Source organism: Panulirus ornatus, chromosome 42 (genome assembly GCF_036320965.1).
Source record: "Panulirus ornatus isolate Po-2019 chromosome 42, ASM3632096v1, whole genome shotgun sequence".
In the NCBI taxonomy this organism is placed as follows: Eukaryota; Metazoa; Arthropoda; class Malacostraca; order Decapoda; family Palinuridae; genus Panulirus; species Panulirus ornatus.
In genome coordinates, this window is record NC_092265.1 from 1942501 (window position 1) to 1970457 (window position 27957).

A 27957-nucleotide genomic window follows, 5' to 3' on the forward strand; every position below is an offset into this window, starting at 1 on the left:
GTGAGAACACGCACCTAGTGGTGGTGATGGAGAGTAGTGGCACTCACCTAGTGGTGGTGATGGAGAGTAGTGGCACTCACTTGTTGGTGGTGATGGAAGGTAGTGGCACTCACCTGGTGGTTGTGTCAGAGGGTAGTGGCGCTCACTTGGTGGTGGTGATGGAGGATAGTGGCACTCACCTGGTGGTGGTGATGGAGGATAGTGGCACTCACTTGGTGGTGATGGAGGGTAGTGGCACTCACCTGGTGGTAGTGATGGAGGGTGGTGGCACTCATCTGGTGGTGGTGATAGAAGGTAGTGGCACTCACCTGGTGGTGGTGTCAGAGGGTAGTGGCACTCACCTGGTGGTGGTGATGGAGGGAAGTGGCACTCTCCTGGTAGTGGTGATGGGTGGTGGTGGTGGTGTAGGAGAGTAGTGGCACTCACCTGGGCTAGTGATGGGTGGTTGTGTCAGAGGGTAGTGGCACTCACCTGGGCTAGTGATGGGTGTTGGCGGTGGTGTCAGAGGGTAGTGGCACTCACCTGGTGGTGGTGTCAGAGGGTAGTGGCACTCACCTGGGGCTGGCGGTGGAGAGGAGGGTGTCTGGCTCGGGAGTGGTGGAGGTTGGGGGGTCGGTGTACACAGGTTTGATCTGGGTCGACTGGAATATGAAGTGTTCTCCAGACCTGTGGAGGATGACGTCATGCAGTCTAGAACATGGCTATAGATTTAGGTCTATCTGTGTGTGTGTGTGTGTGTCTGTGTGTGTGTGTGTGTGTGTGTGTGTGTGTGTGTGTGTGTGTGTGTGTGTGCTTACCCCTAGTTTTATACATCGAGTCTATATTTTCAGGTGTGAATATTTCAGTCTTACATTGCTCATTCTGTTACGTCCTGTTGTGACCCACCTGTTGATGTCGAAGTCAGAGATGGAGTTGCCGTTGTCGTAGACGCACCTGCCGTTGCTGCAGATCTTGCCGTTGCCACAGTCGGATCCCTCAGCGGCCGGCCGGTACGAGACGCAGTAGCCGCTAGACGAGTCGAAGCAGAAGAGCTGGGCGCACACCCGGTCATCCTTCTGTGGGGCAGCCAGGGGCAGGGGTTACGGCCTGTGTCTGGGGTTGGTGCAGGGGGTAGGGGTTGTGTCTGGGGTTGGTGCAGGGGGTAGGGGTTGTGTCTGGGGTTGGTGCAGGGGGTAGGGGTTGTGTCTGGGGTTGGTGCAGGGGGAGGGGTTGTGTCTGGGGTGGTGCAGGGAAGAGGTTGTGTCTGGGGTGGTGCAGGGGAAGGGGTTGTGTTTGGGGATGGTGCAGGGGAAGGGGTTGTGTCTGGGGATGGAGCAGGGGGAGTAGCAGTGTTTAAGGGGGATCGAGGGTAGGAGCTGTGTCTGGGGTGGAGCTGTGGTAGAGAATGTGTCTGAGGACGGGGGAGGGGGAGGAGGTGACGGGCGGAGGAAAGAGGTCACAGGTCATATCAATATTGTGGAGGGAAGAAGTCAAAGGTCATTTTCTATGGCCTAGAAAAGAATATGTCACAAGTTATGTTTATAATGTGGAGGGAGGAGGTCACAGGTCATGTTCATACTGTGGAGGGAGGAGGTCACAGGTCATGTTCATATTCTGGGGGGTAAGAAGTGTGAGGTCAGGTGTGTATGACAGATAATCATAGATCATATCAGTGAGAGATCCACGCAAGGAAAAGCGGCTCTAACCTGTCTCTGCAGACTTTGGTACCTGCCATAGAATAAGAAATTACACCTGGTCAAAGCCATGATCCCACCTGTTCTGACCTACTCGCCTATTTCAACGTTCCTCGCCTCAAAATCACGCACGCTGAACTTACAGAGGATGTAAAATAAGGCTCTACGATCCATCACAAATGAGAAATACCCCTGCATTAAAACATCGTAGAATAGCACTAACGACTAGAAATTATGGCAGACCTGAAGACAACGAGGATATAAACAATGCACATATCCAAGATCTCGAATACAGTATAAACATAGAACACCCTTGTCTCTCTCGAGGCCTCAAAGCACTTAAGAGAGGCGACAGTCATCCATCGATATACACAATGAATGATGTTTGAGTTAGTTCAGCAAATCTCTTCACACAGACCAAAAGATACAACACAACTACAAAGTCACTCTCATCTGTTGGGTGTATATAGATAAGGCACCAAAACCATGTTTCCAGAAGATCCCCTGGATACATCAGAAAACGTGCACCACAGACTTGTACACACCTCAACTTTCTCTTCCACTTCAAACATTTTCTCTCCACTAACCATCTTACGAAAACAAGGTGTGGCAGGGAGTTTCTGGTGAGGGTGGTATGGTGAGTGAAGAAGGCCAGCTACGTCTCTAAAATTCTGACTGTTTCATGAGTCTGGATACAAGAGATATGGGTGATACAGGCCACGGAGGAGATACAGGCCACGGAGGAGATACAGGCCACGGAGGAGATACAGACGGCACTAGTGGTGGTAAACAGGTTGACGCCGGTGACTCCGTACTGTGTCCAGCACAGTCTTGTCCTGAACATTTCAGCAAGGAACTGTTCTACCTTGAGAGAGAGAGAGAGAGAGAGAGAGAGAGAGAGAGAGAGAGAGAGAGAGAGAGAGAGAGAGAGAGAGAGAGAGAGAGAGAGAGAGAGAGAGAGAGAATACATTTGAAATACATGTAGATTTGCTGTGTTCGGAAAGATGGAAATTATAGGATGAGAGGTAATGAAGCAAAGAGTGGGGCGCTCTGCATGGCGGACCTGCTTGGGTAAGCACACGTCTGGGACAGTGACCATAAAGTAGAGATCTTTGATAGCGTCTCTGTGGTTATGAACAGATTATCGGTAGTCTGTTGCTGGCAGTCTGATGTCTGTGGTGTATCGTCTCTAGCCATCCGTGCATCGTCCCTGTCGATCCTCTACCATGTCTCATCTGTGGCCGGCCTCCCACCGTCTGTCGATGGTCGGATGTCGATTGTAATCGGATGGTGATGGCCAGATACATAACGTCAACCGTTACTGTGGCGTCGGTCGGTTACCGTCGACTGTGGCGCGACTGGTACTTACGAAACAGGCCGAGGTGCCACGGTCCTTCTTACACTGGGCGTCCAGGGACAGCAGTTTCCCCGGCAGCACCCGAGGAAGGGACTCATCCTCGTGAGGTAGGTTGTAGAGACAGGTGGCTGTGTCTCCGCTGGAATAGAAGCAGACTACGTTAGTGGAAGCACATCTGCAGGACGAACGTGTTAGACCCCGAGCAACTGGTCATATATGATTCATTTCAGCAAGTGTTTATTGGTATTAACTGAGACGTATGATAACCACATTGGTCTAATGACTGATGTCGGCCCACCACTACCATAGTAATTTGCAACATTATGCAAGTAAAGCCCGTCACAGGACATTTGCTGAGAACTTACATCCCAATTCGATTACTTTTAACATTGTTACACTGAACCCTGGGTAGCTTTAGAATACCACAGAACTTAACCTAAACCACGTAACTCTTCGGCTTAATTATAAGAAGAACAGAAGGAGCCGACTTTGTTATGCTAGAATCTGTTTAATAGCTGGCAGGCTGGGCCAGGTACTGCATGTTGCTATGAGGCTATATTAAGTGCGACCTGACCGCGCTACACCCAGTGACTACTTACCCGCTTAAAATAGAGGAACATGTTTCGTCCGACAGAAAGTTATTTTGAGAACGATTGAATTACCTCCATATAGCAGCTCGTTCGACCAGATCTCCAGGGGAGTGTTAGGAAAGTGACTGGACCATGTGATCGACCTTCGGGGCACGGAACACACCGGGGCGATGATATCCAGTCTCCATCCAGGTACGATTCCAACCTGGACGGAGATCGGGTATCACCCCGACATGTTACGTGGCAAAGGAGACACTCTCATAGCAATGTACTGACCTTGGGAAATCAGACTTTTGAAAGATGTTATTTCGCATACAGCACACTGTATTATTGTAGCTGAGTTCACGCTGTTTCTGTTAGCGGTGTGGCCCGTGTGATCTAAGGGGGTAGGGAAAGGGCACTACCGTAACTCAGACTTACTTGAGGAAGTGGTGGAACTGCTCGACGGAGCAGGAGGACCAGCGGAAGCCCTTCTCCGTATGTCGGAGGTCACTCATGATGTAGCCGTCCTCCCAGCGACACCTCCTGGCCCCGGGGCCTCCCAGGTACGATGGGGGAGGCGACCCGTCGTGCACTGCTCCCAGGCTGCTCCCGTCACCACAGGTGCGTCACAAGTACAGGAGGGAGAGAACAACTGCTTGTTTACAACACACACTATGGGATCATCTCACAGGCAATATAACAGCATACTCATACATGTCAAGTGTGAAAGGTGAAGGTGTGTCGAGTACCCAAGGTGAAGGTGAGTTTACCAGCTGCACCAGGTGAGGGTGAGTGCATCAGGTGCACTAGGTGATGATGCACCAGATGCATCAAATGGTGTGTGTGTGTGTGTGTGTGTGTGTGTGTGTGTGTGTCCAATGAGGGTGAGTACATCAGGTGAGGGCGAATGCATCAAGTGCACCAGGTGAAGGTTAGTGTGTCAGATGCATCAGGTGAAGTTCAATGTGTCAGGTGCACAAGGTGAATGGTGAGGGCATTAGGTACACCAAGTGAGGGTCACTGTCAGATGCCCCAGGTGAAGGTGAGTGCAGCAGGTACTCACAGATGGCCAGCCTCATGAGCAGCAACGATGATGCCGGAGAAGCCTCCCGTGTCCTCCACGATGGCCACAGAGTTCACCTTCCGCAGCCGCTTGTTGACCACACACGCCCCGCCGACGTACGCGAACCCTGGCAGGTCCAGCAGACTGACTGTTAGTGACGCGGCTGACGAAAGCTCCCATACTGACGCTGACATGGTCCTCTGATAGTTGGGTCGTTTGTAATCAGGCCGTTCTAGTGTCGCTAGCTTGGTAATTGCAAACAATAATTCATCCGTAGAAAAAAAAAGTTAAATTGATTTGAGAAGACTCGAGTCTCATTTTGGATTTTGAAAAGCCGCGGGGTGAGGGGGAGACACTGGCTGCTAACTAGGTTTAACAAGGACTGATACTTGACCTTCTGTACGACACTAGAACGACCTTAAAGACAACGATGACCCCTGTGGCGCCGCTGGTGGAGGCGGGTAGTGTCACAATACAGCTGCCTCTCTATTTCAAGAAGGGTCAGAAGGTGGAGCCTTGGTCAGCCAGCTGACGCCACAGCAGTATCAGCAAGACGAGGTCAGCAGTGTAGAGGAGACCTTCATGGCTGATGATTTTTTTTTTTTTTTTATGAATGGAAGCGTCCGGACCCTGATCTTCAAACACCCGCTGCACCATGTTTTTGTCATCTAGAGACAGAACTTGACTCAGAGTGAGGATTACCCAGTACAAGGATCACTGTGAAGCAAAGGATGGTCGTCGGTGACCACAATGGTGTTTGCTGACTGATCCTCAGGTGGTGTGAGGGTGTTGAAAGATACCAGGGTCTCCTGGATCTGTGGTGGCTTGGATGAAGATGTCGGGAGAGTTGGGATAATCGAATAAACTTAATCAACATGACAGACAATGCAAGACTTTTAATGGAACAAACGGAAATGAAAGAATTTTGATTTTACATTTAATTCGAGGCATTTATAAAAACAAGCAAAAGGAAGTACCAGGAAGAATGAAGGGTGTGGATGGTGTGTCACCAGGCAACACAGGTTTGCGTTCGCGTATCGTCGAGATGTTAACATCCGATTACACAACATGAACGTAAACACTGACTCCTGTCGTCATGAGCTCATAGCTTCTCATAGTTACGAAAACATTTTCCGGGCAAAGAAAAGCATTGATTGCCCTTTACACCAGCTCCTGTTCAGTAAATTAGACACTTGTGTTGATGTAGTGTATCACAAATACTCTGCTGTGTGATGGACTCAAGACACAGGAAATGGCAGAAAACGATTGTCAACAATCTCTGGGAGAAGTCTGATGTGGTTCTCACACTTTATATATATATTCTTTATGGCTACTAATTCACCCTTCATGCTTCATGATATCACACAGATTTAAGATATCCCAAGTGCTACGAGCTTACAACACGCCAGTATTTGTTCTTGTCTTGAGTTCAGAGCAAGACACGGACGTGGGCACTCCCGAATGTACCCGTCTGTGGTGTGTGGTAAGCCAGCACGAGCGGCAGGATACCCAGAATTATCAGTTACCGCAGCAAGACTGACTGACGGCTTGACAGATCTTCCAAGGTTTACAGTTTAGATGCATGATACGTTCTAGGATTTATTTCTAAGGAACATACAGTAACTGCTACATACAGGTCTTAAATATAAAAAAGGCAAAGATGTGAATTTTTCTTGTGTAAGTTTCCAGTAATTAGTTGCATGCTGGTGTGTGTGTGTGTGTGTGTGAGAGAGAGAGAGAGAGAGAGAGAGAGAGAGAGAGAGAGAGAGAGAGAGAGAGAGAGAGAGAGAGAGAGAGAGAGAGAGAGAGCCATGCATCATACAACATATCCAGTCCATCATCCATACACATGCAAAGGAATATTAATATCTACGCAGCAAGAAGTAAGAGATCTCAGGAGGAAGGGAAACACTGCCGCAGATGGGCAGCTGAAGGGAAACTGCCACAGATGGGCAACTGAGGGGCAACACTGCCGCTGAGGGGCAAGAACGATGATATTGTCGTGTGATGAGAGGCTCCAACACAACACACTTTTACCTTTGGCTACCACATCAGTAACCTGGCCTCTGGTGTGACGTTAAATCATAGTTAACCTCACCAGGATCTTAGCTTACGAGACAACAAAGTCTTAACTGTTATGATGTTCTGTAAACTCAAAACAACATTGCTTAACTGTGTTGTTTGATCTGTTGTAAGTCCCACAGAACTGAAGAGGTTTGTTGTGTTGCAGCGTCACACCATAAAGGAGAGAGAGAGAGAGAGAGAGAGAGAGAGAGAGAGAGAGAGAGAGAGAGAGAGAGAGAGAGAGAGAGAGAGAGAGAGAGAGCTGCAGGTGCAGTAGGAGAAGTTGCCAGAGCTCTGATTTCTGGCCATGTTGACACAGGTGGTCAGGGGAACCACCTGTGGGGCACGTAAGACCACACTGGTAAAATGAGACCAAATTAGGTTCCATTAGAGGAACCTATATTGCTAGGAGGCAGTTGTCAACACGGCGCATGTAACCCGAGCACCGGCCGAGAGGTTATTGGGTAAGGTGGCCATGATTAGTTAACGTGGCCTTCACCTCGAGCCCTGATTGGTTAATGTGGCCTTCACCTCGAGCCCTGATTGGTTAATGTGGCCTTCACCTCGAGCCCTGATTGGTTAATGTGGCCTTCATCTCGAGCCCTGATTGGATGTGGTGCCCTTCATCTCAAGCCCTGATTGGATAAGGTGGCCTTAGCATGGAGGCCTGACTGGGTTGTCTTAAAAAACTGTGAAGGATGAAGGCGTCAGGCTTACAGGGCCGAGAGGCGGGATTAGATTAATAACGTTAGTTGAATTTGAACAAAATGCAAATAAAAGAAGCAGGAAGACGGAAAGGTTAAGATAATGGAACGGTGGTTATGAAACAGACAGATAATATTGAAGGAATTTTTCTTTTCATTACTGCTACAGAGGGACAGGCCAGCAAAGAAGGGATTCAGGATATCTAAGAAATACTCCATTAATAGGATTCTGAAGAATCAACAAATGTGATCCAAGAAAAGGGAGTAAGTCTGGAATGTTTGCAAAGTAACAGGGGAAGAGTGAGCGTTCAGGGAGGAGTCTGGAGTGCAGTGCTGGTGAGGGGACAGGACAAGCAAGAAGTGTGGACAGATGTCTCGAGTTTCATGGAGCACACGAGCACACTGATAGACACACTGACAGACACACAGACATAGAGGGGCTGGCAGACACAGGTAGACAGTCAGATAAACACGATACAATCACGTACTGATAAATAAACAGAGAAGTAGACATGTGCAATAGGACAAGCAAACACAGACAAGACACGTATAGAGAGGCAGACGTACGTACATAAACATACACCACTCCACTCACGATGGTTCTCATTTTCCAAGATGAGCTTTTGTTGTTGCAGTGACCATTGCTTTGAAAGCTGGGAAGATGATGGCTAACTGTGATCACTTTATCTCTTAACACAATATATCTGATAATTTCTAAGGGAAGAACACTTCTTAAAATACGTTTCCCCTTAGTAATGCAAATTTCTATCTGAGTCAGTTGGACTGAAAAGAACATCTCAGTTGTAGTTTTAAACGTGTGTACTTCCATCATCTCCTCATGGTCAGGTCAGAGTATCCCTCATGCATATAGGGGTCAGCCTTCCCACGATACTCGGCCTCTTGCATCAGTCAGCAACACGACTTGTAGCGAGGGAGACAGTACTGACCTGCCTGTTGCGTATCATGACGATATCTCATTTCTTCAGCTAATAAAAAGTTAATATAGATCTTGGAGTCTCTACTGATAAGCAATGAAGATATGGAATCTTTACGATCGAGTGGGATCTGTTGACAAGCTGTGTCATAATGGCAGAGGAACGTTTAGATAAGCCATGACGGCGGCACTGAGCATACGGGGCAATAAGGTGCTACCATCACCGCTATGATCCCCAGTACAGACATTGGCACTCAGCAACACACGGAGGCACTCGACCTAAGGAGGTGGAGGGGTAGGAGGAGAAGGAGGAGGAGGAGGTGGAAGAGGAGGAGGCTTACCTTCGCTGATCCGCAGTTCCGGCGATAAAGAGAGAGAGATCAAAGATGTCAACAATGGTCGTCGGGTGTCACCAGGCGCACTGAACCCTTGCCCTACGGCTGGACGCCTCACACAAAACAGAAGTAAACATTCTCGGTCGTCTTACACGTCTGGGTAATGATTCCCTGTGACGCAGAGGTGATCACCCGTCAACATAAACTGAGCCAGAAACGTGTGGATGATTGTGTCACACCTGTGTCGTCCATCTGGTGCTGTCGAGTCCGGGTATAAAAACCTCCTTTGGGGGATTACTGGTCACACCTGCAGAACCTGGAGAGTGGCCGGCCTCCTGGGTCGCCCATGTCATATTTCCTTTACTGTTCATCATCATCATCGGGCAGTCCACGGAGTGCTTTGGATCCGGTCAGTCATCACATCCTCACACGCTCTCAAGAAGCACGTATCAAGCACACAAGCACAAGTCTAGTCAGGTATGGAAGTTAAAGGATGCAGAGCGACCTGAGCAACAGCTTCAGATCAGATACACAAAATACCAGTCGTGGAGGAGAGGCACAAGTCAAGCAAGGGATACAAGTCCAACAAGCACAAGTCACATGAAACATAGGGAGAGAAGGCAAGCAAGGGAGGTGGTGCTACCCCAGCAGGTCAGGTCGAGGAAGGTCACCACAGTCGTCACAGGAACATCTCACCTCCAGCAGGAGGAGAGACACTTGGGCCAGTAGTGCAGTAGTAAAGTTCCCGTTGTAGGTCACCACGAGGTCAGAGTTGGGGTCAAGTGGTTGTGGTGGTGATGACTGGCGGTCATGACTGTGGTGGTGATGACTGTGGCGATGATGATTGTGGTGGTAATGACTGTGGTGGTGATGACTGTGGCGATGATGATTGTGGTGGTGATGACTGTGGTGGTAATGACTGTGGTGGTGATGACTGGTGGTGATGGTTGTTGTGATGATGGTGTTGGTTGTGGTAATGGTGGTTGTGGTAATGGTGGTTGTGGTAGTGGTGGTTGTGGTAGTGGTGGTTGTGGTTGTGGTGATAGTCTCTGGTGTTGCAGTAGCCACAGGTCTACTACAGAGGTCGTCTTCACTTGTAAGGTTATGATAGTGGTTATTGAAGTGGTCATGAGTGGAGTGGTGAAGTGGGTGGCCAGGGCTACTGTACAGGAGAGGACAGGGTGATAGTGAGAGGGTGATAGTGAGAGGGTGATGGTGACAGGGTGATGGTGACAGGGTGATGGTGACAGGGTGATGGTGACAGGGTGATGGTGAGAGTGGTGCACAGAGACAAGTTTGGTGACCAGAATGGTGCACAGATGAAAGTCACAGTCATTCTAACAACTAAAGTGTATTTCAACATAACTTAAAATTACGTGAGCCAATCCTTGTTTAAGTAGACGTTAACATTATCATTTAAGAAACTTTGTATCGAATATGTGATTAATTATGTTTGATTTATGTGATATGTCAACAATGATACAGTTTACTTGTAAGAGAAAATTCTTGAGTACATTTGTGGAAACTATATATATATATATATATATATATATATATATATATATATATATATATATATATATATATATATATATATAATTTGGCCTACTTGCTCTAAAGTCTATATATGAGTCAAACAAGACACTTCTCGCCACCATAACAACTCGCTATCCCTTCATCATAACTGATCCTGGATCGTGACTACATAAGCCAGACACAAACTATGACGTGGGAATTTTTAACTGTGGTAATGAGGATAATGAGAGGATAATCCAGGGAATAATTTACCTCATGAAATACAGTCAACACAACAACATTAACAATAATAATGATGATAATGATAATAATAATAATGATAATAGTAATGATTGTCATTATTATCATTATCATTATTATTATTATTATCAAAGTATACTGATGACGTGTTATCATGGGGGCGAGTGGTGATGGTGATAGTGGGGGTGCAGTTGGTGCTGTGGTCAGTCCTGTTCGACCTACCTGCGGTCCCCCTGTTGCAAACCCCCCCTGTGAATGCGCGTCTACACATGTCTAATCTGCAAGGAAAAAAAGTCAAGTTGGATTTAGTTTCTTGTGGATTATGGCAGCTGAGTTGTCAGTAGTGCAAACGACAGCTGTTGGCAACGCTGACGTCACGTTATGGTGACGTCACAGGTAGGTGTAACGTCACCAGTGACGGTGACGTCAGAGTTGTGTTGACGTCACATCAGAAGCACTTCTGTGACGAGGTTGTTATGACTGGGCTGTGAGGGAGAAAAGTTATTTGGCACGCGAAGGTCTCTTTGTGTACCCAAAGCCAGATATCTCAGTGGCCCAAATCAGCGTTTGTGAGTCCCTAGTACCAGACCTTCGGTGTCCCCTCGTGTGCTGGTGCAGGTGGTTACAGTTGGTCTGACGTCATCATGTCGTCATGGTTGCATAGAACTTACCTCCAGTGATAGAAAACGGGCCTTGCCATCAAATGAGAGAAAACGAACTTTTCTGGCATATGTGTGGGTAATCTCTAGTAAACTATTAAACCAGGTTTTATGTGCTAACACCGTTATCCCCAACAGTAGATCCTCCACCGTGCAGGTTTACAGGCATACACGTAAATGTACGTGTGTGTGTGCACGTGTGTGTATGATGCTGTGTGTCACGTACCGGCCGTGCCCGTCGTGCACCGTCCACTCTTACGTCGACGACACAGGTCGTACCTGGGTGGGAATGTTGATGGGGAACACAAGTTTAGATAACGAGAGAAAAGGTTAAAGTTATGGTCCATGCCGGCACCCTGACCGGACACCATTATGTGATGGTAACTCCTGCTTCTCCACCCTAACTCATGATCTGCACCTTAACTCACATGACCTGCACCTTAACTCTTATGACCTGCACTGTAACTCATGACCTGCACCTTAACTCATGACCTGCACCTTAACTCATGACCTGCACCTTAACTCTTATGACCTGCACCGTAACTCTTGACCTGCACCGTAACTCATGACCTGCACCTTATGACCTTATGATTTGCCCCTTAACTCTTATGAGCTTCACCTTAACTTATGAACTCCGCCTTAACTTACGATTTGTCCCTTAATTCTTATGATTCACCTTAACTTATTACCTGCACCTTAAGATATGACCTACATCTTAACTCATATGATCTACACCTTAACTATCACGATCTGCAGCACCTTAACCTAAGACTCGAACCTTAACTTAATATCTACATTTAACTCTGATTACCTACACCTGGATTTATGACGTGCACCATAAGTTATGACCTGCATTTTAACTATGACTTACACCTTATGATCTGCACCTTAACCTATAACATGCAGATTTATTCTATGAGGCGCACCTTAACTTTCCTGCCTTGTACCCTGTCACTTATGAACTACATCTTAACTCTCATAACTTGCACCTTAACTGTTGTACTGCGCATCAACCCACGACCTGACTTAACTTATGACCTAAAGTTTAACTTAATATCTGCATCTTAACTAATGACCTGCACCTTCACTCGCGATCTGCACTATAACTCTCATGATCTGTACCTTAACTTCTGGACCGCACTTGAACTCATGACCTTCACCTTAACTTCCATAACAGTAATTTTCTGAAAGGTTTTTCATTACCATTATTTTGTTCATTTGTTTGTGTTTCATTTTCTTAAATATACTGAAAAAAAACAAGAAAAAGAGACTATTAACTCCATATATAGATGATGTGAAATACTTAACTAGATACTTATATAAGTTATGGTCGCCACGGAAGTAAGTTAAGGATCAAGTAACAGGAAGGTGACGGGCGGAAAGGGGGGGGGGGGTAACCTTTGGCCTGGTTTATCGTCCCTTCCATAAACCAGGCGGCAGGTTTAACAGGTCTAGCTTGCTCCTCTAGGCTGTCAAGAGAGGCGGGAAACTCGTTAAACCTTTAAAACCGAATAGATTATGTTACTTATAACAGATAAGTGATCCTACTGTGTGCAGGACTCTCATAGTAAAGGCTACAGGGATGGGTAGGGACCACAGCCAGACATGGTAGTCTATGGTCGACTGACCACCAGGTGGACCACGTGTCTGACCACTAGGTGGACTAGGTAGACCATGGCAGCCTGACCCACTAAGTGTACGAGGTAGCACCTGGTAACCAGACCACCATGACTCCTTCTCTTAACATTGATCTTAGGATTATACCACTGCTTCTAGTAACATTGCTGTGGTGGAGAACTTGTCTTGGCTCTAACTTTTGCCATGGGAATACATGATGATCATCCAAGAGCCTTATTGTTTACCGTCCTTCACTTGTGAAAAACAGCTACACCTGCATGAGCCAGGAACCCCCACTTGAGCACATGCCAGTCCTACATCTACGTGAGGCTAGTCAGGTTTACACTGAGGTATGGAATCGAGAAACTAAGAAATTTAATTCTTAAATCTCTATATCACTTTGAATTGTCTTCCTCGATCTACTTTAGGGAGTGACTGAAGAACCCCTTCATTACTACCGTAACAATACTGAAACTATGAGATCTGCTATGGGAGGTTGGCGCCTAGAAGAAGGATTAAGACCTAGTATTTTCTCTCTGCATTTGGCCCCCGAGGTCCTCTGTTGGTCGGGTGCCACACTACGTACTTGGTGATGGCGACGGCGATGTCGTAGGTGGGCAGGCGTCGCTCTTGGTACAGGTACTTCCCCATGTCCGTGAGAGCACTGGCTGAGTCGATGGCGTCCCGGCCGACCCGGTTCTTCTCTAAGTACGGCATCGCGTCTCGGCTCTGTGGGGGTGTGGGAAGCTGTATCATTGACCTCAAAGTGTGTGTGTGTGTGTGTGTGTGTGTGTGTGTGTGTGTGTGTTTGTAAAGGAGAGCTTCACTCATCCACGTCTACCTAAGGACGCAAGTTTTCTAAAACCACGTATTCTCGATCACTATTCCTCCTTCAGCATATGAATAAACAAGATTTTCTTCTACCTCATTTCTACCAAGGACACCTCACCAGTTGATCCTCAACACTATACCTTAACTGCTCCGGCACCCACTCATGCATTCAGACCACTTGCATCAAAATTGGTAAAGCACTCACTCAGCTCCTCCCTGAATGTAATCCTTTCTTCACTCCCCTCACTCCTTGATGCAGAAGCACTACTAACAGTCACTCACCTCTCGTAGTGTAATTTCATTCTAACCCATATCAATACTGTACTCAATTCCTTGCGAACTCTTAACACATTCCTACAGCTTAAACCTTCTCACGACTGCTACTTTTTCTTTTACTCTTGCCTCCCTCAACCCCCGGATGATGGAGGACCACTTTACGGGCCTTCGTTACACAGGCAGAAGAAGGAGCATCTACTTCCCCCTTGCCGTGGTTCCCGCTGGACTCGCGCCTTACCCTCGAGATGATGATGCCAGCGATGGAGATCTTGACCCGGGGTCCCTTGAGGAGCTTGTAACGCAGGTCGACGCCGTTCCAGAAGGAGACGTAGTAGCTCTTGATCTGGCTGTTGTCCTGGCCGTGCAGCCTGGAGAGTGAGGGGTGGGGTCAGCAGGCCACATGCTCAGGGCGGAAGGAGGAGGAGGCAGGAATGGCATGGGGAAACAGAAATGTAGAAAAAGATGAAATGAAATGAAAGAGAGCGTCTGTTCAGTATAACACCATGAAGACTCCCAGACATACTACAACATAATCCCTTAAATCCATGATGTAGGAAGGCTGGTCTACTTCTCCAGGACTTGTATGGAGTTATGTAGACCAAGCAGAACAGAAAAGTCACTTACAAGTATCCATCATAGTCAACAAGGACGAGAATCTCTGGGTAAATGATGTAGGGGGCGCTCCTCTTGCGTCTTGGTCTGGCGTCTGGACTGCGGGCGGGGATGTGGTCCATCTCCATGAAGGCTGCCGGTCCACACAAAACAATATCAACATCCAACTTCCTCACCTCAGCAGTCAACGATCCATGCATACAATTCCTTAGTCTAACATTCGCTACAACTTAGGTTGGAAGATAAATTCTTTAAGAGTTAATATTTCTATTCAAAAAGTTAGAAATCTGACCAATACCTAACAATCCTTTGGCAGAGAACCAAATGGCACCAAATGATAAATCAAACTTACTCATAACTTGTTCAAATGAACGTAGAGAACACACGATTGATACCTTTTCACTGTTTGTTATTCACCAGTCCTGGTGATCATTCATCATTCTATTGTTCATTATGAATAAGTCATGTTTACAACTAGAGGCACACAAAGCAGACCCGCACATCAGCATGTGCAACCAGGGTACGCTCTGGCCCGTCTGGGGTTGAGAAGGTGTTCCCTGGTCCCGCCCACCATCGGGCCCCAGCTGAAGCGTGACGACAAGTCCCTCCCACCTTCACAAGGGCCTTGAACCAAGCATATTATCTTCCGTCCATGGGCCCTGGCTTAAGCTTAATGACAATCGCGTTTCATGAAGTTGTAAGCCCCATTCACCAGCCAGCGGGCCCTTCACTGAAGTATAAGAATAAGCTCCACCCACCTGCTAAGGTGGACCTCAAACCATAATACACAGCGATAATTTTCTGTCTTTTACAAAGCCTTGACTGAAGCGTAAGGCCAATCCCTCTTCACGTATCTGTAGCCAGCTGTTCCAAATTAAAGGAAGAAAACAAACCCAATATGATTGATGATCGTGGCTGAAGCACAAAGAAATGACAAGATACTTCAGTACCTGCTAGTAAACAAGCCCTGTCTGAAGCATAACTGACATATCTCACCGCCTTTCACGGGCCCCGTTTGGAGCATAAGGATCCTACCGTACGCAGGGCTGCCCCATCAGCTGATCCAGGGGACCAGTTTGACCCTAACGTCCCCCGCTACACCCCACCGTCGCCCCGCCCGCTCCTCCAGCTCTTGACATTTGCATGCAGGTGGCAGGTGCCCCGCCCCCTCTTATCTGACGGAGGAGGAAAAAGAAGGGGAGGACCCGGCTGAACCAACTACTATTTGCATGAGTCATGAGAGAAGAGCCAGGAGCGGACCCAAGCAGGACACTCACCCGGTCCTTCCCTGGGTAACGGGTGTGGGTGGGAGGGGGGGGGGGGACATGTCACCACGGCTGTCACATCTGTCACACCTGGGACTGGTGGGGTGAGAGAAAGCTGGCCAGAGGGATGGTTCAGGGTAAGAGTGGCCAGAAGGATGGTTCAGGGCAAGGGTGGCCAGAAGGATGGTTCAGGGCAAGGGTGGCTTTAAGGATTTAAGGAAAGAATTGAGGACAGAATTCGTGGATAAAAATATCCCAGACTTGTTGGGGGACTGATTCTAAACTTAACTAAGGAATGAAGTTTGGAAGAGAGTTACGATAAGGACTGAAGCAGGAGCCACAGGAGGGGTACAGGAATGTGATTCATAAGTAAGATTCACGGGCCAGATTTGCATGATAGATTAAGGTAAAATATTCGTAAATAGAATTTAAGGCAAATGATAACAGAATCAAGCAAGGGAGGTTCACCGATGGCTCCAGGGAAGCAGTTCAATAAAATTATTCAAGGAAGGGAGGCAAGGTAAGGATTCTGAGAAAATGAAGAATGGATTCAGGAAAGACTTCATGGGAAGGATTCGCAGAAGCTGCCCAGGGGAAGAGCTGACGGGGAGTGACCCAGTGGAGGGTGTCTGTGGCGGGCCTCAGGTGGCGGCCAGGCCAGGGCAGAGACGCGGCGGACGACCCGACCCTCTCAGAGTCAGGGACCTGGCCAGCCAGCCAGCCAGCTAACCAGTCGCTCTTATTCTCTCCCGGACACGACCCTCATAACCATTCCAAAAACCTATCCAGCCAACTCTGAGCTCACATATCATGGATGTGGTTTAGTCACTGTATTTCTAATTTGATGGTTCAGCCTACAAGCTTCACCGGGAGGAGTCCTTGTTCATCCAGGGAAAGACACAGGTCTGAGCGGGACTCGCTCCTGTATGTGGGAAGCTGGACTCACCGTACCCACTACATCTGTGGAGGTACTGGATGTCTTGTTTATGGTGGGGGTGGTAATGGTGGTGGTGAGGGTAGTTGGAAGGGGGGTTAGTGGTGGTGTAGGGGGCAACTTTCACCGGGCTGGGGGCCGGGAAGATGGTAACCTTCCCTGCCCTCCTGTCTGTCTGGTGTCTGGCCTTCCCCAGCCCCAGGCTGTCCTCCCGCTCCCTCACTCCCCCGGCCCTGCCTCACCCTAGTCCTGCCTCATCCAGGCCCTGCCTCACCCCGGCCCTGCCTCACCCCGGCCCTGCCTCATCCCAGCTCTGCCTCACCCCGGCCCTGCCTCATCCCAGCTCTGTCTCACACCGACCCTCCTTTATCCCAGCTCTACCTCACCCCGGCCCTGCCTCACTCCCGCCCTGCCTCACCCCGGCCCCCCTTACCCAACCCTGCCTTACCCCGTCATGTCTCACCCCGCCCTCCCATGTGGCCCTGTCTCACCCCGCCCTACATTCCCCAGCCCTAGGCTATCATAGCGGCGTGCCTAAGGATGGTGTACGTGTCCTGGGGGTAGTAGGCGTGTCCTAAGGGTAGCGGGTGTGTCCTGATGGTAGTGGGTGTGTCCCGCGGATGGTGGGTGCTCTAACTGTCGTAGGCGTGTCTTGGGGGTGGTGGGTGTGTCTTGAGGGCAGTAGGCGTTTCTTGAGGGTAGTGCGTGTGTCCTGAGGGTAGCGGAAATGTAACAACTGTGGTGGGCGTGTCCTGAGGGTAGTGGGCGTGTCCTGAGGGTAGTGAGTGTGTCCCGGAGTAGTGGAGGTGTAACAACAGCTGTAGTGGGCAAGTCCTGAGGGCAGTAGTAGTGTAATGAAGGTAGTGGACGTGTCCTGAGGGTAGTGGGTGTATCGTGAGGGTGTTCAGGCGTCTTACAGTTGGTGAGGTGAGCATCGTGAGGGTAGTGGATTCCCTCATGGGTGTGGTGTCCACGTTGGTACGGGCCGTGGGCGTGTCATGAGGGTGGGGGACGTGTCCCACGGGTGGAACGGGTGGGTGTATCATCAGGACACACCCTTAGCCACTCCTCACACTCAAAGTAATGCACAGGTCTTCGCCCATGTCACTTGGACGATCGTCATAATATGTCGTCTACAGGATCATCGCCTGCTGGAGTAGGACCTACAGGATCAGGAGGGTCAACAACGACGTCAATAAGGAGGCCCACCACATATGTACACTCCCGTCTGGGTCCTCCCATGTCCTACTGTCTTTGCAACTTCCTCGTTAGAGTCAGCTCTTCATCGTCCAGAACTGTAGGATTCCAACTCATCCAGAGATGGACCTCAGCCCAGGCCAGGGAGCGTGGACGACACATCATCCCAGGGAGGATGTAGCCGAGCAGCTATGCAGGAGTCTCCATAACTCAGGTGGTCTTCAGTGGAGACGCGAGGAGCCCTATTGGTTCTGTGGGTCACGTCTCGCCCATACATCCTTTACTGCTGACTCCCTGTGACCCATAGTCCTGCCCCCCTGAGAGTCCCTAGCTAGTATCCTTGGCCCCCTTAGTCTCCATCAATTCCTCTCTACTTAACATACACCGTCTTCACTACAGGAGGGCTGAGGAGGGAACCTTGAACACCGACTTGGAAAGTTGTGACGAGGTGGTAAGTGATGCTTCACGTTGCTGTGTTTCCTGTGTTAGGATTGTTTCATGATGTCCTGTGTTCTATTCACGGAATGGTCCTTCGTCTTATACAACCTATGTTGAGGATTATATACAATATTATACGTCTTATATTAGGAAGAGTTCATGGTGTCCTGTGTCCTAAGCAAGGGATGGTGTATGATGGTTATATGTCCCATGCTGGACTAATACGATATTATGTCATATGGTAAGACGATGCGTAATGTTATGTCTCCCTAATTAGGAATGATACTTGATCTATGATGTCTCCTATGCTAGGAACGAGCATGATAAGTCCTATGTTAGGGATTTTCTATAAGATGTCCTATGTTAGGAATGATCCATGCTCTTGCCTTGTGTTCTGTTCTCATGGCTTGTACTGATTGCTCACATCGTAGCCTTGGCTGTGTGGCGTCTCAGACTCCCGGATCATCACACTTTACGTGTAGACGTGTTCGACATCTTTTTTCTTTCATTTGCTTTACTTTTTAACCTTCAATGTCGGATAATTCTCAAATGTCTGACAATTTAACTTTATAGAATTTGAAGATTTGTCGGTTGCTATGTCCAATGGATCTTTTGAATAAGTAGTTCTTTTGAATTAATGATATCATAGCCAGACTCAAAATTATTATTGTCTTATTAAAGCGAAAGAGGAATGATTGTAAAGCTGGTGTCATAAGAGGCCTGACTTAGGTTATGGAACACTTAATACTGACATGCGATCTCCAGAGGTCAGCCAATAGGAAAACAGCCATTGCTTAGCTGGCCAATGAGAACGATAGGTCGTCCCTCCAGCCAGCCAATCGAGGAGCGCGGAACACCGCCGCAAGGGACATCCGCGAGTCCATTTCGTCTGGAAATTCCAGATTTGGGTAAAACACATAACTGGAAGAACTCAAGACAAGCTGGAGCTGCTAGAAATACCGGTGGATAGATTGTGATACTGAAAGACAAGAGGATGTTCACTGCTCACCTATCTTGGGTGGATGAAGCTGGCCAAGCTTGAGAGAAATGCCTAACCTAACCTGTTATAAACATAGGGAAAGTATCATCGAAAATCCGTAAAAAATCCTGAGAAACTTTTGGGTCGATGGACGGAGGTGATCCCGAGATGGTTTAGTGGGTTAATGATAAGTTATAAACAACCGATCGATGGGTAGCCATCCTTGTTACCACCAACGGTGTTCGCTGAGCCGGAGGAAGCCATGCAAGGCTCCTCCTGATGTGAGGCTTACGATTAAGAGCTTCCTGATTGGATGGATTAGATGTCCATTGGATTGCGAGCGAAGCGGTCACCTCCTGATGCGATGACTCTCAGAACTGGAGGGCTCAGATGTGACTGGATGATTCCATTACTATCATTCTTCGTGATTGGTTGACCCAGACGCTAATAGGTCGTCGATAAGTTAGTCTCTGTGTCAACAGAGGCAATCTTCAGGGCCCAATGAACTTACGACCCACTGTAACCCTCCTTATGTTTACCATATCCTCTACTTCCCTGGTCGTTCTTCGCTCCCAGGTCGTTGCGAGCACCTCGTCTTCCGCCTCCCTACCGGTTTCCACGACCAGTTTGTGTGCGTGTGTCCTGGGTCGTGTTATCGTCCTCATCTCGTCAGCTGGGCCCGCCAGCACCGGCCGACACCACCTCCCTATCTACAGTTTCTTGACTCACTTTTTGCAGACCTTCTTCCTCAGGTTTTTATCGTTGATGTTTTTTTTATTATCTTCTTTACTTTTTTCTTTTTCAGTTTAGGGTTTCTTTTCACCATCTAACCCCGGACTCATATCTCGGTCATAATGCTGACTGTTCACTAAGGACGTATAAGTTATGTTTTTTTTATCATTAAGGAGCGTCATTACTCAAAATCCTCTGCAGCTTACTATGTCGAGTCTCACAAACACTATAAACATTTTCATACACACTTCTACATTCCTACATGTCCTAGATTTTCAGCCGCGTCCTGTGTCCTCACGCATGTCATATGTCCATTATATATCCATCATATGTCCATTGTATGTCTGCTTTTAACTTACGTAAATAATCTGGAGGACGAGGTGGCTTCACACCTGACTATGTTTGCTGACGATGCCATGAGAGAAGTGGCAAGTAACGGTCGGGTTTGTAAAACATTGCGAAGATGCGTGAATCATATACAGCAGGGGTCGGATAAATGGCTAATGATATCGAACCCTGGAAAATTCAACGTTAATGAAGAAAGTAAGGAACATAAACAGACTAGACGGTGAGTACTAGTCCAAGGGAGACAAGAGTACAAAGGTGGTGCCGTGAAAGAGGCGCCACAACAGCATGTGGAAAGGACGGTGAGGGACGTACTCTATACTGTGGATCGTGTCAAGATCACCTTCGTGTACATGTATGGTGAGATGCTAGAAAGATGCTGACGACGTACATCGACCTGATCTGAAAAATTCCCCATCTGTCTGCTCTCCTCACTTCAGGAGTCACATATATCTGTTGTAAAGCGTCCAAAGGAATGGAACAAGACCTGAGTGGAATGAGCTATCAAGAGAGGAGGGAAGCCTTCCAATCTGCCCACATTGGAAGAAGAAATGATAAGGGAAGACAATATTATATATAATGTCTAGGAGGCCATGACGATGGTAACAAAGAGCAATTCGATATCAGAAGAAAGTCTGGATCAAGAAAAGACAACTAAAAGTTAGGCAAGAAAAGTGTCTGGAGGGCCGTGAGGAGGTATTTCTTCAGCAAGAGAGTTGTGGGCTCGTGGAACAGGTTAAGAGAATAATAACCAAACGTGACTATGATCAGAGTTCCTCCAATCATCCCCTCACCATCCTAAAAAAAGACAAAGAAAACGATAAAAGGGATGAGAGTTGGGGCCCCCCACGAGTGCAATCCTCCTTTCCCCTACGAACAAATCGGAAGCAACATCTCTCCCTACGCCTCACGTATCCACAGCTCATAGCAACACCTGTGACCACATTCCCACATGTTCTCGTACACTTCTCATGTCCACACGCCTGAGCATCTCATGTGACCAAGCTACCAGCCACGGCAGGTTCCCCAGACATATCGAGTCTGCAGGGTTCAGCAGTGTATCATAATTCCACAAACAGCCTCATAAAGCTTCCGTCAGAATATCCAGGAAGGTTGCGTCGTCGAGATAATATTTAGCGGGATAGTGGCCTCTGACGGGCATTCTCAGTCCCTGAGCTGCAACCTCACTAGCCTCCCTCACAAGCATCCACTCTGGGTGGTAATGCACCACATTGGACGATTCTCCGGGATGCCCCTCGTACAGTGGAGCTCCCTTCCCACACCTGGAGAGCTACCCTGAAAGGCTGACCAGAAGGATCAACAAAAACATAATGGAAATCGTCAGTGATTCTCAAGCGTCCGGTGGTCCCGTTCAACACTTCGAGACATCTGTCCCAATACTGCATCGCGGTCCTCCTGCTCCTGAACATATACACAAGGGATTGAAGTTTTCAGAACATGAAACCCACAGAGTTTGAAACAATAAATCACACATCCGAGCTGCTTGATACTACTGAGTGATTATACAACTTCTATACAACTGGTAAGAGTCGATCCTGTTTCGGTCCCTTTGTGAGAGATCTGTCTAACATGAAGATAACCAGCTTCGCTGTGGTCTGTTCTTCGACAGACGAAGGAGAACATCTCTAAGAATCCTTTTACGACTTTCATTCCAACTGATAACTTTTGGTTCGGATCTGAGTACCGAGACAGAGTCGACTGAATGAATGCTGTTCTGGTTCACTAAGAAACAAGTCCATTGTCTCGTGATGGACATTACTGTTATGACTGAATGGAAACATCGTAGATTTAAAGCACTCAATTTTGACCTCTCTGGTAGACGATGTAGACTCAGTGGATCTAGACATCTCCTGGAGACGACGTAGACTTACCGTACATCTTGGAGACCTTCCTTGTTGACCACGTCCACTTACCGTAGTCAGTGTCGAGCTTGGGACTGGCTCTCTTGAAGACGACGTGGAAGCCTTCAGTCTCGCTGGCTCTGCGTCGTCTCAGTAATGCCAGACCTTCAGGCAGGCTCGTGTTGTGGTCGTCCTGCCGCCTGCACAACACACAGTAATAAAACAACTACAACAACAACTACAACAACAATAATGATATCAAACAACACTATTTTTACCACTACTAATCATAATAACAACAGAAATATCAAATTAATACATTTCAAAGACAATCGATAGTAATAACAATAATAATGATAATAATGATAATGATAATAATAATAATGATAATAATAATAATAATAATAATAATGATAATAATAATAATAATAATAATAATAATAATGATAATAATAGTAATGATAATATTAATGATAATAATAATAATGATGATAATAATGATAATAATAATGATGGTAATGATAATAATCATAATAATACAACCATCTGGTTCATTGCTACACAATACCTCACCACTGCTACGGCTACAAGGGACAATATTGTCACCAACAACCATTACTGTAACCTCCCTGGCTTGAGCAAGATACAAGAACAACCACTACAACATCCCTGATGATGAAGAAATGTCAGCAACCCTCCACCCCCACCATGTCAGCAACCCTCCACCCCCACCATGTCAGCAACCCTCACCTACAATCACATTCAGACCAGTATAGTGCTACTCCATTCTTGACTTTCGTCCAGTAGCTTGTGGTGCCTCTATTGCACTGACACACAGGAAGGAATTGAAACCTCATGAAAGATACGCTCATGAAAGCACATATTAAGCAATATGTTTGCCACAGATAAACATATAACTGAAATGGAAACTAAAGTTATGGTTGAAAATGGAACTGTGGCTGAAACTTTTTATCTGAATCAGTGACAAAAAACTGGAAGTGAATTTGAACACGACGATCCCGTAACTGCTGGAACAAGACCGTCCCGTAACTACAGATGATACTTCCTTCTACAAAATATAATCACTACCACTGGAGGAGCTACGACTACTACAAGATGTTGTTGCAGCCACAACGACTATGATCAACACTACAAGAACGGCGACAACATCCTGACGACCATTACACCATTAGGGTCAAGTCCCAAAGACCCAAACTATATCTTCCTACTTACACACCAGTGGAAACCAGAGGAATAATCACACTTACGGTCTCTGGAGATCGAGAAGGGAGCCGGTGTCTTCGTCGTCAGGAGCCAGAGGCAGACCGTCGCTGAAGACCATCTGGTCGTCCAGGTCTTCCAGGTCGTCCATGAAGAACTCGTCATCGGGAGGCAGCTGGTTCAGGTCGGGCTCCTCCTCCTCTCCTGCCTGAGCCACCTGGTTAAGATGGGGAGGCAAAGGGCGAAGCACCAGGTCTTCACCCACCGTGCCGTCCTGCGGAGCCACACACACATAGAGGTCAGGGACACGGGGATAGAGAGGACACATGACACGAGTACACATGACACGAGGACACATGACACGAGGACACATGACACGAGGACACAAGTGCACATTTAAAAGGAACAGCAAACATACGGGCGCAGGTCTGAAAGAGGACACAGACGTAAAATCAGAATGGGATGTGTACCTGTGATGATGAGATAAATGTACATCATAAGTGATCGTAGGGTAACAACACACACACACACACACACACACACACACACACACACACACACACACACACACACACACAATTCAATAAGTAGAATGAATTATGAGACTTCGCGTCACAGACAGAAGGACTTGGACGAACACTGTATATAATGAACGACTGAAGACGAAGAGGCTTATGGGATGGCAGATGTAGGAGCAGATGACAACAGAACGATCATCCTGCCTAGCTCAGCGTGACCCTAGAGTGGACGTGACTCTCCCCACGTTTCATGCCAAGCCCTGGGCCCGTACCAGTGGCCACAGGCTTGACCTGGTGGACCACTCGACGCTTCTAACGCAGACCCCGTGCGCTTGTAGCTTATGCCTGGAACATGACGATGTAGCTATCAACTGGAACGTCCAACTTTAGAGTCTTCAACAGGAACGCCTTTCTGTAGTCCTCAACAGAGACGCGTCTTGTGGTCGTCAACAGAGAGGTGTCTTGTGGTCCTCAACAGAGACGTGTCTTGTGGTCCTCAACAGAGACGTCCCACTGTAGCTTCAAGCAGGACCGTATTGTGCTGAAGGTTTTCAACACGGACGTCACGTGTCTGGGACCAACAGGTTGACCATGACAAAGTTTTCCTACATCCTAGGTAGAAGGATGTACGTCGTCTGCAGCCTCCCGTGTGTTGTAGGAACCCAGGATCCGGGTGGGTAAGGTCAGGTCTGGCTCTTCCTTCGGTTGACAGTTGGTTAATTTTTTCAACTTACGGTCTCTGGGGCGACTACCTCACCACAACATTAACTCACAATCACTTATAGTGCTTGGCTGTTCCTCCTCCCCGTGTCTGTCTCCCCTGAGGTAAGGGTGTGTGTCTCCCCTGAGGTACATGTCTGTCGCCACTGAGGTACGGGTGTGTCATCCAGTCTGCTGTTCAGTAGAGTTTACCTGATGGTCGTGTCTGGATGACAGTTCTCCCTTTACGAAGGACAGGGTACATGAATGATGATGATAATATTAACAAGATTATAGGTGATAATAATAATATCAATGATTATAATAATAATAATAATAATAATACTTCCCACGTATTCCCTGCGTGTCGTAGAAGGCGACTAAAAGGGAAGGGAGCGGGGGGCTGGAAATCCTCCCCTCTCGTTTTTTTTTTTTTTGTTTTTTTTTAATTTTCCAAAAGAAGGAACAGAGAAGAGGGCCAGGTGAGGATATTCCCTCAAAGGCCCAGTCCTCTGTTCTTAACGCTACCTCGCTATCGCGGGAAATAGCGAATAGTATGAAAAAAAAAAAAAAAAAAAATAATAATAATAATAATAATAGAAATGATGATAATAGTAATAATCCAGATCAATATCATTACTATCATCATTACTATTACCTTTCCTGATTTAACAAGATACCGTCAATGACAAGTGAACAATGGCTTTATCTGCACACATTAACCTCCAGCTGTCATGCATATACTAATACCAGGCTCTACTATCCACAGTTAAGCCCGACAGACTACTCCATTTCCTTTCATTTCTCCATCTGCCTCCGTTCAACCTACTGATAGCACGTGGCCCCCTCTTATACCAATTCATTCTATCCTTTGCATGCCTCTCACCCTCCTGAATGTTCTTCTCTCCATCCTGTCATTCCCTTTCGATCTACCTCCCCCCACCCCCCTCCCATGCTTCCACCACTTTTGACACATGGATTCTCTTAGTCGCTCTCAGCTCCTCCTCTCCATGTGTTGGAATCATTTCAGCAGACCGTGGCCATCAGTCAACCCTCCTCAAGCCACATATCGTCCTCAGGCATCCATCCTCTTCCTTTCTTTCATCATTCAAAATCCAAGACTCATCAAGACTCACATCCACACGAAGGCTTACAACGGTAATCAAACATCAACGGAACAATTGGTCATGACGAGGCTGCTCAGACTATTATAATATACATTTGTCCTCACAGATACTGACCTCACCTTCCACACACACTGCTCCGTCCTCCAGGACCTAAACCTTCTCTTTCACCTTCACTCATTGTTTATTTCTAGTTATGTTTATCATCTGTCGGTGTCAGACGAAGCTGTTTATGTCAGCTGTTGGTGGGGGTTATATGTGTCGCCTGCTAAGAAGACTAAAGCAGAATGTCAGGTGTTCAGTCATGGTACTCACTGCGGTTACACAAGTAAACATCCAGTTCATTAATTCATAAACAAGTTTGTTGGTAAACACGTGTGTGTGTGTGTGTGTGTGTGTGTGTGTGTGTGTGTGTGTGTGTGTGTGTGTGTGTGTGTGTTGCAGTCTGGAGGCGGGGCTGACCTGTCGTTTACTCTCTTCATCAAAATTCGTGTGGAATTTCCTGGCTGGGCTCCGGCCAGACTCAGGCTACGATGCCCGTAACTCCTGCACCTTGTTTACAACATGGGGAAGCGGGTCCAGTCTGCCGGTGTCGTAAAAAAAAAAAAATTAATGACGCATTTAATCACTGTGATCCACGGAGGATCTGCAGAACCGCGGAGAGGGAGTACGTGTTGGTAAACTCACTTATTACTGTACGAGTCTCCGTTTTCTGACGTAAATAAATGCAACATTCCTGAATCTTACTTGAATAAAACTTATCGTTAGATATCCAAACAATATAAATATAATTCTTCATTAAGATTCACACACCCAAGTGTCCAGCAGTGGCTCCAGCTTCGCTATATCATCCGCGAATCAGTGACATCAGCCACATTTATCATGACTCAGTGTTGGTCGCCAGGGTAGGCAGTGCTGGCTTACGGTCGAGTAAAGCACCAGAGACGGAGCTGTAGGAGGCGGGATGACGGGCTTGGTCACCAGCCGTCAGGAGTGTGGAGCGCCTCTGGAAAGCCTTGGACTGACGATCAAAGGACTCGGGGTTCGATGTTTCCCAGGGCAGCCTTCCCACACCTACTGTAAGGTCAGAGTCTGAACCTTTTATGATTTCTCAGGATTACTGAAGCCACTTTTCAGGCCCAAATATGGAGAGATGTTAACTAGAGTTATATCCCGATTTTTTTTTCTAAGCCGTGAGGTAAAGATTCAAGGTAGACAGTAACAATTTTGGGAACAAAACTTTAACATTTCATGCATGATGTTCTGCTACGGACGACATACATAACCAACACACAAGACACATACAATCAGCGACACATCCAGGTCATGATGCACATTATAAGCAATTCGTGAATCTTACACTCAGCTCATAAGACACATGGTTAACATGAGAGACACATGCAGACAGACTGCCTGGACGAAACGATGAAATGTCATTCAGAGCTGACTGAAGCGTCAGGAGTAACGTGAGGCCAGACGCCAGAGAGCCCGGGGCTAGAACATCAGTAGGTTAGGCCAGAAGCCAGAGAACCCGGGGCTAGAACATCAGTAGGTTAGGCCAGAAGCCAGAGAACCCGGGGCTAGAACATTAGCATTCCCGGTAGAGTGAATCTTCCTGAGGCATGAAGATAATGCATCCTTTTACCCAGACGATCGGCTGTCTCCTCCTCCACATACCCACACGACCACACGCCCTCCTCCTGCCTCCCATACCGCACCGAAATGTCTAGTGCCCTGCAGAAGAGTTAGTCAGCTAATATTTCTCTCACCAGATATGATCATCTGATCTGTATATCAAAAGGTTGCGTTGTAAAGAGGTCATATATCGGGCACAAACGGGGCAATGAACGCAATGTCGAGGTCCACCAGTGTGGTCTTGGCTCAGACATAACGCGGTAATTTTCAGGAGGTCTGGGCCAATTTCTGGGACGTAATTCTTAGTTCGGAACCCAGAGAGATAAGCTAGAGGCTACTAAGGGTCTCTCTCTATGTACACTGGGTATGAGAGACGGCTTAACGGATGATAATTTTGGATTCTTCTTGACTTGACCTTGGCAGGTGTAGCCTCCCACTGACGTTCAGGCAACAGAAATATTTTGATTTATCTGCGGCCCGCGAGATCTGTGATCATACTACCACTCTTAGCCCTCTCTATCTGCAGAGGGTTAAC

General features: G+C 47.4%; 1 protein-coding gene across 1 annotated transcript in view; it reads right to left on the reverse strand.

Moving 5' to 3' along the window:
• LOC139762000 (A disintegrin and metalloproteinase with thrombospondin motifs like) overlaps positions 1-27957 on the reverse strand; it is a 181672-nt gene that overhangs the window by 5767 nt on the left and 147948 nt on the right. Inside the window, exons 7-17 of the mRNA XM_071686780.1 lie at positions 23494-23720; positions 22298-22425; positions 14486-14606; positions 14100-14229; positions 13341-13483; positions 11364-11416; positions 4666-4792; positions 4041-4205; positions 3043-3169; positions 886-1055; positions 556-666 (exon numbers count right to left, since the gene is read on the reverse strand). Coding sequence (XP_071542881.1) covers positions 556-666; positions 886-1055; positions 3043-3169; positions 4041-4205; positions 4666-4792; positions 11364-11416; positions 13341-13483; positions 14100-14229; positions 14486-14606; positions 22298-22425; positions 23494-23720 — 1502 coding nt within the window. The remainder of the gene's footprint in view (positions 1-555; positions 667-885; positions 1056-3042; positions 3170-4040; positions 4206-4665; positions 4793-11363; positions 11417-13340; positions 13484-14099; positions 14230-14485; positions 14607-22297; positions 22426-23493; positions 23721-27957) is intronic.